Consider the following 18,031-nt stretch of genomic DNA (forward strand, 5'->3'; position numbering starts at 1 on the left):
GCCATCCCCTTGAAGTGGCTAGATCCCTTTGGTTTACCATGCATGTTCCAAAAAGTTTTTGGTCTGATGCCCTACTCACTGCTGTCTTTCTTATTAATCATATGTCGTCCAGTATCTTGAACTTCAAGGTTCCTCTTGATGTCTTACCCTCATGTTCTTCTTCCTTCTCTCTTCCACCAAGGGTGTTTGGTTGTATTTGCTATGTACATATTAGCAAATCTGTCCGCACTAAATTGGATCCTAAGGCGCTAAAGTGCATCTTTCTTGGGTATTCCTCCACCTCCAAAGGGTGTAAATGCTATCATCCTCCTACTCGTCAGTGGTTTCTCTCCAAAGATGTCCATTTCTTTGAAACCATACCGTATTTTCAGTCACCTCTTCAGGGGGAGTGTTCATCTCTTGGTGGTGGTGTTGAGGGTGAAGAGGTTCCCGAGTTTATTTCATTTCCTTTCTCCTCTCTTGTTCCTATTTCCCCTTTTCAGATTGACAGGGGAAAGAAAAGTTATATGGATATTGTTGTTGAGGGGGAGCCTCCTAGTGCACAAGTGAACAGAGAACAGGGGGAGCTACTGGTATATACGAAGGACAGGAGAAATCCTTCTTCATGGCGTCCTATAAAGAAGACCTGCTAAAATCCTTCTTCGTCTCCTTATCTTGAGCCTCCATCCATCGAGACAGGTATACCTTCCTCTACTTTTACATCCTCAGACTTAGATCTTCCTATTGCTCACTGCAAGGGAACTCAGGCATGTACTAATCCCATGGCCAAGTTTGTTTCCTATGATTCTATCTTCCTTACAGGCATAGCCTTCACTGTATTTGTGGCTATCTCATCCATATCTATTCCCAAGAATGTAGCAGAGGCTATGGCAGATCCAAAATGGAGAGAAGCAATGAACACAGAGATGTTGGCCCTTGAGAAGAATCACACTTGGGACCTTATTGAACTCCCTAAAGGGAGAATCCCTGTTGGATGCAGATGGGTATTCACAGCCAAGTTCAAGTCTGATGGTACTGTGAAGAGGTATAAGGCAAGACTTGTCGCCAAGGGTTATACACAGGTGTATGGCATTGACTATCAGGAAACCTTTGCTCCAGTGGCCAAGCATAACTCCATTCGTGTACTTCTCTCAATGGCTACAAATCTTGATTGGCCATTGTACCAACTTAATGTAAAGAATGCATTCTTACATGGTAATGTAGTCCTAGAATAGGAGATAATCCTACTAGGAGCCAGATAAAAGCAAGGTCTGGACAAGCCTGCTGTTTGGGGCTGATTAGGGGCTGTTTTAGGGCAAAATTAGGGTTTAGGATGGGAATTTGGAAATGGGGTTTATAGGGTATTAATGGGCAGGTCTAGGGGGTCAATATGGCTTAAAAAGGTTAGGGTTTGGATGAGTTTTGAAATTCTGCAATTCTGGACAGAATTGAGTTGCAGATTTTGGGCTTTAATGGAGTTAGGGTTTATGGGATTCAAACCAAAAATAAAGGGGATCAATTGGGAGAAAGGATTAGAGGGTTAGAAGAAGAAATTGGGTGTCAAACTTACTGGAGATTCCACTGGCAGCAGCTTGAACAGATGTGAAAGATAGAACCACCTTCGAATTGAAGAAGATCCTCCCAGCCGTCAGGGCGTAAGGAGTCAACCGGATTCCACCAGTCCCTTTCCACCTTGATAGAACCACAAGGATACACACTCAACAGAGCAACACTCAACAGAGCAGGGCAGCAGCTATGGCAGCAAACAAAAAGCTTTTCATTAATCAAATTCGTGTTCAAGGCTTTGCCCCCTTACAACCTTATATAAAAGACTCAAAAATAGACTTCTACTCTAAAAAGGAAAGGCCTAACCCAATCCCTAACCTATTAGATAACTTAAACTGACTAGGAAACTAAAATAGACTCAAAATAGAGTCCTAATGACTTAAAAACAACTTAAACTACTTAAAATAAAGAAGATTCCCTACTAGCCAATAGGATATAGGAACCTCTTAGCCAATAGGATCACTTCACTTAAATTAGACCAATTAAACCAATTGGATGTAACCAATTTAAACCGGTTCAATTAAAAACATAAAAATAGACTAAATATTGGGCAAATCCCGTATGCAACCTATGTACCCTTCTTTTAGGCCCAGAAAAGTGGACTATTACATAGAAAACCCATGGGGTCAAAGGCCCAACATACATATAACCCAACCCTAGACTTATTTCTAAAGAAATAAGCCCATTTCGGTGACGAATCTGCATCACATGGTGACCTAGAAGAAGAGGTATATATGCACTCTCCTCCTGGGTTCAAGCAACCTGGTGACAATGGGAAAGTGTGTCGTCTTAGGAAGGCTCTTTATGGACTCAAACAGTCTCCTAAGGCTTGGTTTGAGAGGTTTAGACAAGCCCGCCTACAAAATGGATATATTCAAAGTCAAGCTGATCACACATTATTTATACAAAGGAAGGGCAGCACTAATACAGCTCTCATTGTTTATGTTGATGACATTGTGGTCACGGGAAACAGTGAAGATGAAATCTCAAAGCTTAAGCTTTATTTGGCTCGGCAGTTTGAGATCAAAGATCTCGGTCCATTGAAGTATTTTCTGGGGATTGAAGTTTCAAGATCCAAGCAAGGGATCAATGTTTGCCAAAGGAAGTTTGTTCTTGATCTACTTACAGAGACAAACTACTTAGGATGCAAACCAATCTCCTCCCCTATTGAGCAGAACCATAAACTAGGGGAAGATCGTGGTGAACCTCTTGTGGATGCTGAAAAATATCAGAGATTAGTAGGCAAGCTAATCTATCTTTCCCTCACCCGACCTAACATAACCTACGCTGTTGGAGTGGTGAGTCAGTTTATGCATGCACCCAAGATGGGACATCTTGATGCAGTTTACAGGATCCTCAGGTATTTGAAGTCATGTCCTGGAAAAAGCCTTCTCTTCTCTAGGAATGGTCACTTGAGAATTGAAGTATATACAGATGCTGATTAGGCAGGATCTATTTCTGATAGAAGATCCACCTCTGGATACTGTACTTTTGTTGGGGGAAATTTAGTCACCTGGAAAAGTAAGAAGCAACCTGTGGTAGCTAGGTCAAATGCTGAAGCAAAGTTTAGAGCCATGGCTCATGGGGTGTGTGAAATCTTGTGGTTGAAGAAACTTGTTCAAGAATTGGGATTTGAGACGACTGGACCTATGAGTCTATCTTGCGATAACAAGGCAACCATAAGTATTGCTCACAATCCGGTTCAACATGACCAGACAAAGCATGTTGGGGGACAGACACTTTATCAAGGAGAAGATAGAATCTAAGACTATTTGTACTCCTTTTGTGAAGACAAATGAACAAGTGGCAGACATCTTCACCAAAGGACTTAGCTCTCATCACTTTAGTTTTATGTTAAAAGCTGGGTATGTATGACATATACCACCCAGCTTGAGGGGGAGTGTTAAGAATAGTTGTATCAGGGGTATATATGTACATAACCCCTCTTTTATGTATTCTTTGTGTCATTTGTATAAGGCCAAGGGCCTGTGTGTAATTATATATTCTTTTCAATATAAGCATGTCAGTCTCTTGTTTTGAGATATAATACACCAAACCAAAATCGTGGCTGCTCTCTTGGAGTTTCTTCTCTTCTTCTTCTTCTACTCTAAAAGCTAACATCAACATCTTTAACTAAAAAATTCAGGACATTCAACTTTCCCCACTAGCCTAAACTTTGATTTACAGCAATTGTCCTACCAGTCCCAGTTTTCTCACTTTTGACTTAAATTACAGCCCCAAACACTACGGGGATTCATTAATTAACAGCAAGGAAGCACTGAGGACACATTCTTTGGAGTTCAGTAGCGATTTAGCACTTGATCACAGCACTCCAACTCGCGGGACAGCAAAAGAAGGTACTGACATGTCATGTATTCTTTATTAAATTTCCATGAATCCTCAAAACGAATTTTCTGCTCCTTGTATTAGGAGATTTTCATCATTTATGGTTGCTGTTACACCTGATTGTCTGCATGTCTCTTGTGAATTTTGTGTTAGTAGACCTTCCCAAACCCAAATTTCTCAATCCTTGGAAATTTATTAGATTTCCCAAACCTGCCTTGCACCAATAATATTATCAAATATAATGATTAAAATTTTCAAATAGATTAACCCTAACATATTTACTATTTAAATCAAAGTAATTTAGTTGAAATGTGAAGTAAAACTTAATTACAAAATTTAACGAGTTCTTGAGTTAGTACCAAGGTTCGAGAACTCGCGAGATCTCGCCGAGATCTCGCCGAGTTTCTCGGTTTTGGGCAAATCCGAGTCGAGTTCCTAGTCGGTACAAAAAACTACAATTTCTCGACGAGATCTCGCGAGATCTCGGTGATATCTCGAGAGTGAAAATCATGGTTTTTAGTACAAAAACCAATATCTCGCAGAGATCGGCGAGATCTCGGCGAGATCTCGAGATCTCGGGGTTGGGCCCAAAGATGCTAGTTAGTTGTATTTAGCCCAATTTTCACCCAAAAACCATTTCCAACATAAGAGAGAGCAGAAGTTCTTAGGCTCTAAACCAAGGGGAAAAAACCTCTCCTTCAAATTTCTTCTTCTTTCTTTCGATTGTTGGATGGAATGCACTGTTTGGAGTTAGATTGAAGTGCCAAAGTGAAGATTCAAGTGCCAATTTGGAGCATCATCACCTATTTGCAAGATTTCAAAGGTGTTTTCTATTTCTTCCCCAAATCTATTTTTTCCAAAAAAATTTTGTAATCCTTGTTAGATTCATGTGGTTTTAATATATGTTGAACATCTTTGCCCGATCTATCACTTCATGGAGTCGGATTTTTTTCAGTTAATAAATTATTTATTATAATTTCTGGAAAAATAAATGATTTATTTGAAAAAGAAAATGAAAAAAATAGGATGAATAGTGATTGTTTGAAAATGATTTTGATATATGTTAAACTACTTGGGATGCTCTACAGCCCCATGGATTAATTTTTTATTTTCACCCATTAAAAAATTATTTTATTTTTCAGATTTAATAAATATATTATAAAAATTAAAAATATATATATAATATTAAGGAAAAATACTTATTGCTTATGGAAAATTATGTACAACATATGTACATAATATTCAACTTCAAATGGTGTCAAATTCATCATTACATTATATTTTTCTTATACTTTAAGGTATAAATAGTTTTAAAAAATTCAAAATATTATTTTTAATTAACAAATAAATACTTGGGTTAGGGGATAAATAAGATATAGTTATTTCATAGTTCTAGTAGCTTGACATTACGTTTAAGAGTTATGAATAGCATACTTTAAGTCTTGAATACCTTACTTTAAGTGATCCATGGTTATTAATACATGCTTTTTATGTAACGATGTCAAACATAAGACATTTTGTATTCAATGTCCGATATAGCATGGCAACATGGAGTTCCCATGTCCGCATGAGACAAAAAGAAGTCCAAATGCAATTATTGTGGGAAGTTGCTATCCGGAGGAGCCACCAGGTTAAAGCAACACTTGTCAGTCAGTGCAAGGATGTTTCATCATGCCCAAATGTTCCTATCCAAGTGAAAGTGGCAATGACACAACATTTGAAAGGAGGAAGATTAAAAAATCGAGAGGGAAAGAATGCAACAAGAGTTTAATGAGGCAATACTAGAGAGGGCTGGTGCGGAGGTTTGTGGCGAAGATGATCCGACATTGGGCCTCCACCGGTGAGTTTCAATCAAAGGCTGAATGGAGAATTTACTACAGACTTTGGTGAGAGTAGACAAAGTTTTCATTTTGATAATATAAGAGCATATGAGCAAGCAAGAGGAGCTGGTGGATCTGGCTCAGCTGCACCAAGATCAAGAAGATGAGAGGAGAAGAAGCACTGGGACAAGAAATATACCACGACCCCAAACCCGACCACGAGTACAAGGTCCAGAACCCATTTTGAGCGGATCCCACCACTTTTAGGCAACAAGATGCCTACCAGCCAACCATCCCACAAGTATTTGGTGGTAAACAAGAGAAAGCACGAAAAGCCTTCAAAGCAAATTCATGCTTTACCATGGCATTCCAGCCAATGTAGCACAAGGAACATACTATGATGCATTCCTTGATGCTGCAGGGAGGGCTGGTGCAGGATGGAAGGGACCTTCACCATTTGAATTATACAATGTGTATTTGCCTCAGGAGGTAGAGGAGCTAAAAGAATACATTGATGGTTTGAAGCCAATCAAGACCATGGTGGCTACCCTAAAACATACAACAGAAAGAAGGGTCGCGAAACACTCACATCACCATATGCTCGGAGGAGGACAACAAGAGATGAACACCATGCTTACAAGTTTCGGAAGCATGAGTATAGATACTACTAGTGAGCATCGTCATGGCAATCATCTCAAGATCATCATGGCTATGACTATGGCCAGCAGAGCACCGGTTCGATTATAGTGCCTATGGTCGGTATGGGCGATCAAGTGAGTATGACACAAAGCTCTAGGTCGGTGTTGGGCATACATTCCTAGTCCCAAACCATCATACATGCCTCAAACTCAATATGACAGAGAGCAGTGGATCTTACACCTCATACCAAACCTCCCATGTACCCTAAGATAGGGAGATTGGTATATGTTGATCGGAAGACTTATATGGAAGGCGTGTCACACTATTTGCAACACTATAGCAATTCCATGACATGGGAAGTATATGTGGATCGATATAGGGATGAATTTCTTGTTCAATCTCATTTTATGTAACAAATTAAGTGAACATTGATGTAATGTACATTTTATTTGAATGTTTTGATTGATGTGTGCTAATTAGAATGTTTTGATTGCTAATTTGCTATGTTTTACTAAATTATATATAGATTATGTTGTTTTAGACTTTTAGTACGACTCATCGCCTACCAACCTATGGTCCAAAGTGAAACTCATATTTGGACTTGTTTTTTGGCAAAACTGGGCATGCCATTGTGTTTAAATGGCCTGAAATAGGCTGGATACCAAGTTTCAGACCCAAAATATGTGTACAACCCACCGAGTTGGGGGTCCGAGTCCAAAAAAAAAAAATTGCACCAACTCGCCGAGATCTCGGCGAGATCTCGGCTCGACTCGGTTTCTGGCCTAGCCGAGATGCCACCGAGACCCGAGTTCTCGAACCTTGGTTAGTACACAAGCATTGTTGGAAATGATTAAAGAAATTTCTATTTTATTTTTGTTTTAATTTAATTTAATTTCCTTCCCTACACTTTATTTCTAATCAGATGAAGCCCGCATTAGAAAAAGCAAGACAGTAAATAACCTAATTCAAACGCAAGAACAGAAAATGAACAAAAGGAAAGAGCAAGACCTCATAGTGAATAAGATTGATTTAATTTTGTTTTAATTTAAGTTAATTTACTTCCCTACACTTTTTCTAATCAGATGAAGCCCACATTAGAAAAAGCAAGACAGTAAATAACCTAATTCAAACGCAAGAACAGAAAATGAACAAAAGCAAAGAGCAAGACCTCATAGTGAATAAGATTGAGGACATGATCTGGACAAGATTCAACAGTCCCTTTCCCCAACCAATAAACATGTGGGCCTCTATCTGACTTGTATATATGGTTAAGGTAACACTACACGGTTGATGTTGTAATATATATAAGAGTTTAAATTTTCATATTGAACCACCAATTAAGGATATATAAAGCCCTGCCAATCTAAGAACGCAACCGCCAATCTCCAGCACTACTTTCTCTGCTTTTAAAAGGATATCTGACCGCGGGCTTAGCCCAAAAGGCACCACTGGTGAATCCTGAATAGCCACACCCAAAAGTATTCATTAGTTGCAACTATCAGGATATACTTATAAACAATATAACAAAGAACTTTACATAAAAATTCTAAAAGTCGCTCACAACATAAAATAAATCACAATCACTTTTTTTTTCAGGGTTACAATTCCTTAATTCTTGGTAAGATTTGAAAATATGAACAAAGATTCTAATGTATTATGAGACATTATACAGCACATTATAGATTAATTTATAATTTTATGGCAGAAACATCCCATTGTGAGATTTTAAGCAGCTTTACATGTGTACAGTTTAAGGAATAAAATTACTTTTGTTTTGTCGTCATACACAAACCACAGAGACACATCAACCTCTTCATTCTACTTTCTTTTACACAATGTCTATTTAAAATCCCCTAGATTCCCCCCACCCAAAAAAAGGCATGACCAAATAACTGTAAACACTCTGAAAAAGAGATAATTGCATCAAACAGACCAGTAACTGCATGTGAGAGAAAAACTTTTCCTACATGACTGTGATGGCTTTACATTTCCAAGAATCATAAAATTTAATGACCACAAAATATTGGTCTGTTCTTAGCTATTTCCAATGTATGACAAAAGTTTAATTTCTTGCCATTCATATGCTTTGACCTTTTGATCATCCAAGAAACAACCTCTTTAACAATTATAAAAAGCAATTTTTTGGTATCCAGTAGAAGAATGTAATATTAAATCAAATACCTCATCACATGGTCCATTATCATTGCGATCATATGGAGCGGAGCTTGATGTAAACAGGAAAGAGCCTTCACCATTCCAGTTTGATAAAGCCATCCTGCACATAATTCCACTATCAAATGCCAAAGAAGATGCATTAAAGACAAATTGACCCAGGGGGAAAATATTTACAGCATTAAATCAGAATGAAACAATAGGGTGGAGCACTCTTCCATAGTGTCATGGACCAATCACACCATGAAACAACTACGGAGTGTAAGAATGCCTACAATTGTCTTCTAAGTGACAAGGTTTTTAAGAGTTAAGAATATAATAATATCAAGTTTAAAGACAGAGAAAGATTAGGCCGAGTTACTGCAAAGTTTCTATAGGCAGGCAATCAGGGGCGTCTTCCACATTCTATTGTACCGAGTAACCAAATAACAGCAAAAAGGATCAACTTAAGCTCTCTAATCAAAGGTTTCACTAGTACTAGTGTTTCAAGTTTCAAGTTTCAAAAATTTGTTGGTAAAAACTAGCTAAGTAGAAAATGGAAGCAAGGGTTCCCCTGCCCACTTTCTCCTTAAAATAAGAGCAATGAGAGTACCACCTTACCTCTTACAAATGTGATAAAACAAGCTTGAAATCTCTGAGAAGTGTATAGTGTGAAGTGAAAATCTTGAGAAAGCGAGACCTTTTAAGAGGCCAAGTAATAGATCCTTCTTACAAGCACTACTGACCCATAATTTGAAATTCAGTTATATAGCTTTGCTGAGGGAGCCTTACTGTTGGTGGAGGATACTATTTCTTCTTATTTCTAATGTCTTTTGCTTAAGCCACTGCCCCGAGTTACATAAGTTTGACCTGAACTCCAGAAAAAGGGAGGAGGGGGTTCTTGCTTCCTTGTTTCAGAAAATTCACTAACCAGTTGACAAAGAAATAGGTAATCTTGGTTCACATGATACTATTTCTTCTTATTTCTAATGTCTTTTGCTTAAGCCACTGCCCCGAGTTACATAAGTTTGACCTGAACTCCAGAAAAAGGGAGGAGGGGGTTCTTGCGTCCTTGTTTCAGAAAATTCAGTCGACAAAGAAATAGGTAATCTTGGTTCACATGATATTAAGAGAGATGCATACAACAATTTCACCACATCTATTATGCAATTGAATGTATCCCTGAATGGTGGAGATATGCTTGTAAGTTGTAACTAGGTGTGGCACAAATTCGTAGCAGAAGTGAATTAAAAAAGAATCAGCATAGACATACACTTTGATAAAGGAAGAAGTAGACCATGGTCAGCACAAATCCTGCCATACCTGACATCACCAGCAAAATCTGCAGTCCGGGATGGGGGAGCACAGAAAACAACATAAGGAAACTGGTGAGTCGGTTTCACCTCCCTCAAGATTGGATTGATCCCAATTTTAATCAATTCGTCATGGTGATCTTTCGTCATTGTCTGTCCAAAAATTTGGCATCCTGGGTGTTCCTGTCCAAACAATAATATAGGCTTCATGAGATTCACAAATTCAGATTGGAGCAGTAAATCAATTTGTAACCAAAATCAAGTCCAGATAAAACGTTTAATCTGAGTTTTAAATCCTACTTCATGACTGGAATACCAAGAATGACTCCCAGTCGTGCAATTGTTATTACCCACATCAACAATTGGGATAGAGAGACGAGCCATTAATTAGTTGTAGATAACATTTCAAATGGGGAGGAATCTACACGCTGCCCATGTGTATTGGCATCTCCCAAACCAAGCCAATGGGCTCACGGGAGGGAGTGCCTCATGGTCAAAGAGAAGAGATTGTGAGAGTGTTAAGGAGGAGAGAGAGAGTCTAAGAGGGCGGGTACTACCAGGAGTGGTGTTATGTGGTTCTGATATATATAAACCAGTACCAACAAACAGGATCGATTACAGAGTAGGAAATTCCAGAATCAAGAGAAATTAATTATTATCAAATCAAGAAGTCAAATCAACAGATTCTCCTTGATGAGTGCTTCTCTGTATGCTTACAACCGTTGCTAAAAATATCAGCCAGATCCAAGGGCTGAATCCAAATATAGAGACGAGTCCTTGTAGAACTAGGGAGACTCAAAATCAGCCAAACAGAATGATCAGATTTCAGATTCAAATCATTCAATAAACCCAACAGTAAGTCAATCTATGCCATTGATTATAGACTTAATAGATCAGCAAATCTCAGTTCTCAAATAGCCTCCAAATAGCAATATCAAACATAGTTGTCAAGGCGGTGGAGGGGTGCCTAAGCGCTTAGGCGACAAGCCGCCTGCCCAAGTCATAAAAAATCAACATTAAGCAACATCAAGTCATAAAAAATCAACATTAAGTGACATCAAGTCATCAAAAATCAATAGTAAGCCACATCAAATCATCAAAAATCAACAAAGAACTAGAAGACAGCAGAACTAAAGAAGCAAGCTATTGGAATTTTGAAACAATCAAAACATACAGTTGGTTCATACTGTTCCTGGAATTGGTCATTGTCATGGTATACCTAGTCTCACATTTGGTTTATATTGTTCTTAAAAAATATGATCTTATCTGTAAGTAATTAAACTGCTCTCGATTTAGAGAAATGTTCTTGTTCTCTAAGAAGTTTGGTTGTTCAAATGATTTTACTTTACATGAGACTTTTTGTATTAGGTAGAGCACAAAACCAGCTTTCCAACAAATTCAAAATTACCTAAATCTGATTTATATTGAAGGAGTTATGTTCCGGTGTGCAGGAATGTTGTCAAAATCGTTCCGAATGAAAATATTTTTTTAGATATCAAAACAAATGAATATTTTACCGCTCTTTTAGTTTTTAGCAATGTTTTACCATATTAAGATTTATGAAATTTTTAGATTTGAGGAAAACCCCAGAGCATTAGAAAGTAAATTTCACCTACTGCTGAAAATTCAGTTTTTGTTCTTGAACTGGGGGGGTTGACATTTTATCCTTTTGGAATTTGATTTTTTAACTATTTTATTGGATTCAAATAGGGGGTATTTGCTTATTTATGAATAATATCTTAAGTAAACTATTACTTAAATGATATTTGGCATAAATAAGGGCCAAGGCATTCCATACCACTAAGGCAACAACCGCCTAGACCCCCAAAAATCTGCCTGGACTCCTAGGCGACCCCTTGACAACTATGGTATCAAATCCCACTTGGAATAAGAATACAGCTTTCATTCAGTAAAATCAGAACTTGATATTAGGATGGTGTTTAGAGTACTGACCATAAGAGTTTTCTGAAATCAGAATGTAAATCAGACTCTTGTTTCCTTGATTTCCAGCAAACCTGATGTAACTAAGATTGCTCTACCACAGGAACAGAAAACTCAATCTCAACTACAGACTAGAACAGAAACAGATTTGATATTCTTTAAGAGCAGGTCAAAGAGATAAGAGAATAACACCTCAGATTTTCACTGCAAGGAGTTGATTAAATTCACCCCCAATTGAGACTTTGATTCACCAGAGCCAGTAACATAACAGCCTTGGAAAACAGAAGACGTGGGAAATAGAGGAGCCCCCTTTCTTTATTTATAACAGCAAATAAACAAGTGTTTAAAATGGACTAGGAAACCCCTTAGCCGTCCCCCCTTACAAGCTGTCACCTTCCTTTTAAAAGTCTAAAATAATGTGGACCCAACTTAAAGCTCTACAACCACTTAGCCTTATCCCAACTAAATGGGATCGGCTACATGGATCCTTGCCCTCCAATCAGCTCTATTCGATGTCATACACTCATACATACACTCATACAAGTCTTTCCTCACCACTTATCCTAAGGTCATTTTAGGTCTGCCCCTAGCTCTTTTAGTTCCTTCAATCTGAATCAAATCATTCCTCCGTACTGGAGCATCCAAAGGCCTCCATTGAACATGGCCATACCACCTCAAACAATTTTCTCGTAGCTTATCATGTATCGGAGCTACTCCCAAATCAGCTCTAATATGATCATTCCTTACTTTATCCTTCCTAGTTTTTCCACTCATCCATCTCAACATCCTCATCTCCGCTATATTAAGTTTATCTATATGATGCTTCTTAGCTGCGCAACATTCCGCACCATACATCATAGCCGGTCGTATGACTAAAAAAAGGGTGAACCCAATGCACGAGGCTCCCGCCACTGCGGGGTCTAGGGAGGGTCATAATGTACACAACCTTACCCATGGTTTATTGAATCACACGTTATTGTTTCGTCTTGGCCGATACGTATCAGTATTGCAGAGTATCGATACGATACAATGAGATACGTCAATTTTTTTGAAGAAAAATGGTATCGATCAATATCGCATTGTATCAGCCGATACAACGCGATACGATACGATACGCACTGATACTTTCGATACAATTGATATAGGGGTTGGAAAAATTAAAGTATCGGTATGTATCGCATCGTATCGGCCGATACAACGCGATACATTGCAATACGCACATTAAAAGGCATGTGACTTCATAATCGTGATTCGAGAAACCAGAAAGCACCAACGGCACCTGGACGGACAAGTTTTCACCCAAAACTTTAATTTTGTGATATCTTCTTTCAAATTTCATGCTTGGGGCTTTGATTCCTTGCTGAAAAACGAATCAAATCAAGGAAACAAACTGCACTTCGGTTGAACCAGGGAAACAAACTGCGATATTGTTTATTTATATTGTTTTTTGAACATTTCCATGCATATCTGTAGCGTACGATACATCTCTTAAAATCACCTCACCGATACAATACGCGATACCGATACTTTAAACCTTGGCCTTACTCCTGATTTCGCAGAGAGGCTGTTTCCAGACTCAAACTCGTGACCACTTGGTCACAATGGAGCAACCTTACCGTTGCGCCAAGGCCCGACCTAAAATGACCTTAGAAGGAGTGGTGCTTATTTTAGGTTGATCTCCATAACTCCAACCAGCCGGTCGTATGACTGTCCTATAAAATTTTCCTTTAAGTTTTAAAGGACTACGCCAATCACACAATACTCCGGACGCACTTCTCCACTTCATCCATCCTATTTTAATTCTCTGTTAAACATCATCCTCTATATCAACCTCTTTACGATCAACCCCAGCTACCTAAAATAATCACTTTGCAAAATCTTACTCTCATCAATTTTCACCACCTCATCATTCATCCTAATGTAACCAAAGTTACACACCATATACTCCGTCTCCGTTCTACTTATCCTAAAAACTTTGGTTCCAAGGTTGATCTCCATAACTCCAACTTGGCGTTAATCCCTGCTTTTGTCTCATCCACCAAAACAATATCATCAGTAAAAATCATACACCAAGGGACCTCATCTTGAATGTCGCTGGTTAAATCATCCAACTTAAAGCTTTAAAGAAAATAAAATACAGTAACAACTTAAACTGGACCATTGGACCACCGGTTCAATCAGAACTTAACTTAAAACACTTATAGAAAACTGAGCCACATTGGTTCTTCTTGGACTTCCTACGCTGGTAGTGTGTAATATCATTTTCCCTATTCCAGAATATAAAAAAGGGGAAGAATACTTATAAGTACCACAGAGGAACGTCAATAACCAAGAACACCATAAATGGCATCATAAACAGGAACTTAAGTGAAAACCTTAAGGAAAAAGTGGGGCTGAGTCAGGCCAACGGTCACTCTCCTTAAGACCATATATGTCCTTCTAGTGCAAATCGAATATCAGCCTCGAAGATGAAACAGCCCCGCAGGCTCCTCTAGTAATCGTTGCACTCGCTTACCAAGCCTCTTTGGTAAACTTCAGAGGTGTGCTCAATTATATGAGAAAATTTTGAAGACTTTGGTCGCCAGCATTTAAACAAAAGGAGAGAGACAAATAGATAATAGAAGAGGGAAGAACCCACTCAGGTTGGGATACTCAGTGGCCTGGACGTCCTCCTATTTATAGAGGGAAGTTGCCCCTTAGACATGCTTGCTTGAAAGGGTACACCCGTCCAAAGAAGTCCCAGCAGATGTATTTCTCTTGAAGAGGCACATCCAGAATATTCCAAATGCGGACATGTCTCTTTAAGAAGACAGACCCTTCCCGTACAGACACCCCCTAGACGGATGTGTCACTTATATGGAGTCACACCTCTATATAGAGACATGTCAGTTAAAACATTTAATTTTCCGGGGAGAGTAACCACACAGCATAGATTAGTGGTCATAGATATGTGTCTCATTACGCTGAATCGTAAGAAAGGTGAGTTCATTTTTCTTAGGATAAGGTGGTGGAGCTTAAAAGGAGATATCTTGAAATCATTTACTGATAGATTGGTCAACAGGGAAGGTGAGACTTTGATGAAGACACTAATACGATGTGGAACGAGATGACTGCTTGTATTAAGAAGGTTGCTAAAGATGCTCTAAATCTAAAGGAAAACTTCACTCCGCTAGGGAGACTTAGTGGTGGTATGATGAGGTTTAAGCATCCATAAGGCTAAAAAAACTAGTTTTAAGACATGGCAAAGGACTAAGGATGTAGAGGATTTAAAAAGGTATAAATTTGCCAGAAATGAAGCTATGAAGATTGTGAAAAAAGCAAGAGTGAAAAAATTTGAAGATCTTTATAACAATATGAGCACAAAAGGAAGGGGGAAAAAGCTATCTATAAGATATCTAAAATGAGGGAAAGGAAGAGTAGGGATTTCAACCATGTTAGATGTATTAAAGTGAAGATGCTAAAGTACTAATAAGGTATGAGAACATTAAGGAGAGATGATAAGATTAATTCTACAACCTACTAAATGAAGACATCTAGACTAATAGTGTCATGGAAGACTGTATTACCCATCAAGACACCACATGTCATAGTTATATATGAAAAATTAGGGTGTCTAAGGTTTTAAAAAAAAAAAAAAAGGGAGCTTGAAGGATAATGAAAGTAGGCAAGGTACTAGGTACAGATGGGGTCCCAATAAAATTATGGAAGAGCTTAGGAATCTATGGTTTATCTTGGCTAATCAAGCTGTTTAATAAGATTATGAACCCAAGGAAAATGTCAGATGAATAGAGAAGCATTGTGATTCTGATTTATAAAAATATAAGTGATATTCATAATTGCAATAATTATGGAGGCATAAAACTAACAAGTCATACTATGAATTTATGGGAGAGAGTTATTGAAACTCGCGTGAGACAATAAACTACTATTATGGAGAATCAATTTGGTTTTATGCCAGGAAGATCTACAACAGAAGCTATTTACTGTTTTACTTCCTTACAAAACTCATGGAAAGATTTAGAGATTGCATGAAGGATCACCATATGGTCTTTATTGACCTAGAAAAAGCTTATGACAGAGCCTCTGGAGTGTAATCTGGCACGTACTAGAGAAGAGAGATGTTTCAAGTAAATATGTGGATATAGTTAAAAATATGTATAATGGTGTGGTGACTAATGTAAGAACTGTGGGGGGGTGGATTCCCAATTACAATTGGATTACATCAAGGATCAACTTCAAACCCTTCTTTGTTTGCTCTTATCATAGATGATTTAACCAAAGACATTTAAGATCAGGTTCCTTGGTGTATGCTTTTTACTGATGATATAGTTTTGGTGGACAAAACAAAAGCAAGGATTTACGCCAGTTGGAGTAATGGAGATCTTGGAATCAAAAGGTTTTAAGATGTAGAAAGAAAACGTAGTATATGGTGTATAACTTTAGTTAAACTAGAACGGATAATGAGGTGGTGAAAATTAATGAGAGGAAGATTCCACAAAGTAATAATTTTAAGTATCCACGTTAAATCATAAATAAAGAAAATGATATAGAGGATGATGTTTCATGGAGAGTTAAAATAGGATCAATGAAGTGGAGAGGTGCGTCAGGAGGTTGTGCGATTGATGTATTCCTTTAAAACTTAAGGGAAAATAGCATAGGACAGTCATACGATCGTTTATGATGTATGGTACGGGATGTTGTGCAGTTAAGACACATCATATAGATAAACTCAGCAGAGATGAGAATGTGGAGATGTATGTGTGGCAAAACTAAAAAAGATAAAGTAAAAAAATAACAAATTATAACTGATTTGAGATGGCATGGCCATGTTCAACGGAGGCCCTTAGATGCTACAATACAAAGGAGTGATTTGATTCAGATTAAAAAGGCCAAGGGCAGACATAAAATAATAAGGGAAGAAGTGATGAAGAAAGACATGCATAACTTAGGCTTTGTATCAAATATAACCTCCACTAGAGATGATTGGAGGATAAGGATCCATTTAGTTGGAATAAGGTTGAGTTATTGTTGTTGTTGTTGAATTGTTATAAAAACATTTAAAATACAAAATCCGTCAACATTCAATTATCGTAAATGACCAGAAGTCCAGAGCAGATTTTTTTTTAATTAAAAAAAAAAAAAGTTTGTCTGGGAGCGTGGCCCCTACGCCCACACAATGACCATCCCGTCCCATGAAAGGTGGATATCCTAATCCTGTTGAAGCTTCCGTGTGCCTTCCCATTGTCCCGGTGCTGGGGTAGGGCGACACTCCCCGACAGAGAACGCGTTCCCAAAAAAAAATTATCCTTTAAAATTGGAGGAGGAATACCTTCTGCCATTGTTTTGCGACAAGGCGTCCAAGAACACCGGGGCCAACGATGAGCAAGTCATTCTCCCCCACCAAACCGGCAGATGAAACATCCAGTCCTTCATTTACTATACCTGAATTGACCAGTGACTTGATTCACCGCGTTTGCACAAACTAAAAAGTATCATACTTGGCAATACAATCAGAGCATTCAGAATTCAGAAATACTGACCAGCGGTAGATGATGATGATGCAGAAACCTGCAGAGACGTCGCCATTAATCTATTACTTCGCTTTGTACCGGAATAATGGTTTCTGAAAAGCGAAATTGAGAGACTTGGGTGTGTCCAGTGAAGATAAGGCGATAAGCGAGCTTGCTTTGAGAAGCTTCCTAAGTTAGGTAAGGTGATTGTGATAATGGTTCCCATTAAAAAAAGTTAAAATTCGAAGGCATAAAAGCTAGAAGCTGTGGCCAAAGCCCTCTGAAGGATTGGTTGCTGTTATTCTTGGGGTTCGCCGTTTTAACGGACTCCAATCGGGTTAACTACGCCCATCTCAACCCAATGGAACCGGGTCAGTGAACATCCTCACTACTGGGTTCGGGAGATCGGAATCAAATACTGGAATCGACCACAGCCGATTTTGATCTGATTCCAATACGAATTGATATGAATCGGTCACAAAATACTTTAAAAGTAGTGTTTGGTATACATTTTACGTCGATTTCGCATTATTGGATGATAAAGATAGTTGTTTTTATCACCCAATAATGCAAAATCGAACTAGAATGCATATCAACCACAGCCTAAATTGACCAAAAAACCCTAAAACCTCGTTCCAGATCAAGGTCATAAGTATAGGTATAGTGTTGGTGTTTGTATTGGGTGGCATCAAACATTAATTTTAATATGGCCAAATGTTCTCTGGGGAGGTGCAGGCTGCACCCTCACACATGGGGGTGGGCAAAA

At 38.4% G+C, this 18,031-nt stretch overlaps 1 protein-coding gene across 2 annotated transcripts in view; it reads right to left on the reverse strand.

Moving 5' to 3' along the window:
• The window catches only part of LOC122668163, a 29,432-nt gene extending 11,939 nt beyond the window's left edge, over positions 1–17,493 (reverse strand). Inside the window, exons 1-6 of one of the 2 annotated variants that reach the window (XM_043864757.1) lie at positions 17,296–17,493; positions 17,085–17,197; positions 9,825–9,997; positions 8,532–8,625; positions 7,698–7,808; positions 7,519–7,608 (exon numbers count right to left, since the gene is read on the reverse strand). In XM_043864757.1, coding sequence (XP_043720692.1) covers positions 7,519–7,608; positions 7,698–7,808; positions 8,532–8,625; positions 9,825–9,997; positions 17,085–17,197; positions 17,296–17,491 — 777 coding nt within the window. In that variant the 5' untranslated portion in view covers positions 17,492–17,493. Of the gene's footprint in view, positions 1–7,518; positions 7,611–7,697; positions 7,809–8,531; positions 8,626–9,824; positions 9,998–17,084; positions 17,198–17,295 lie in introns of both variants that reach the window. The other variant, XM_043864758.1, reaches the window with a different exon arrangement.
• Positions 17,494–18,031: the final 538 nt, after the last annotated feature.

The sequence above is a fragment of the Telopea speciosissima genome, chromosome 7, assembly GCF_018873765.1.
Source record: "Telopea speciosissima isolate NSW1024214 ecotype Mountain lineage chromosome 7, Tspe_v1, whole genome shotgun sequence".
NCBI classification, from domain to species: Eukaryota; Viridiplantae; Streptophyta; class Magnoliopsida; order Proteales; family Proteaceae; genus Telopea; species Telopea speciosissima.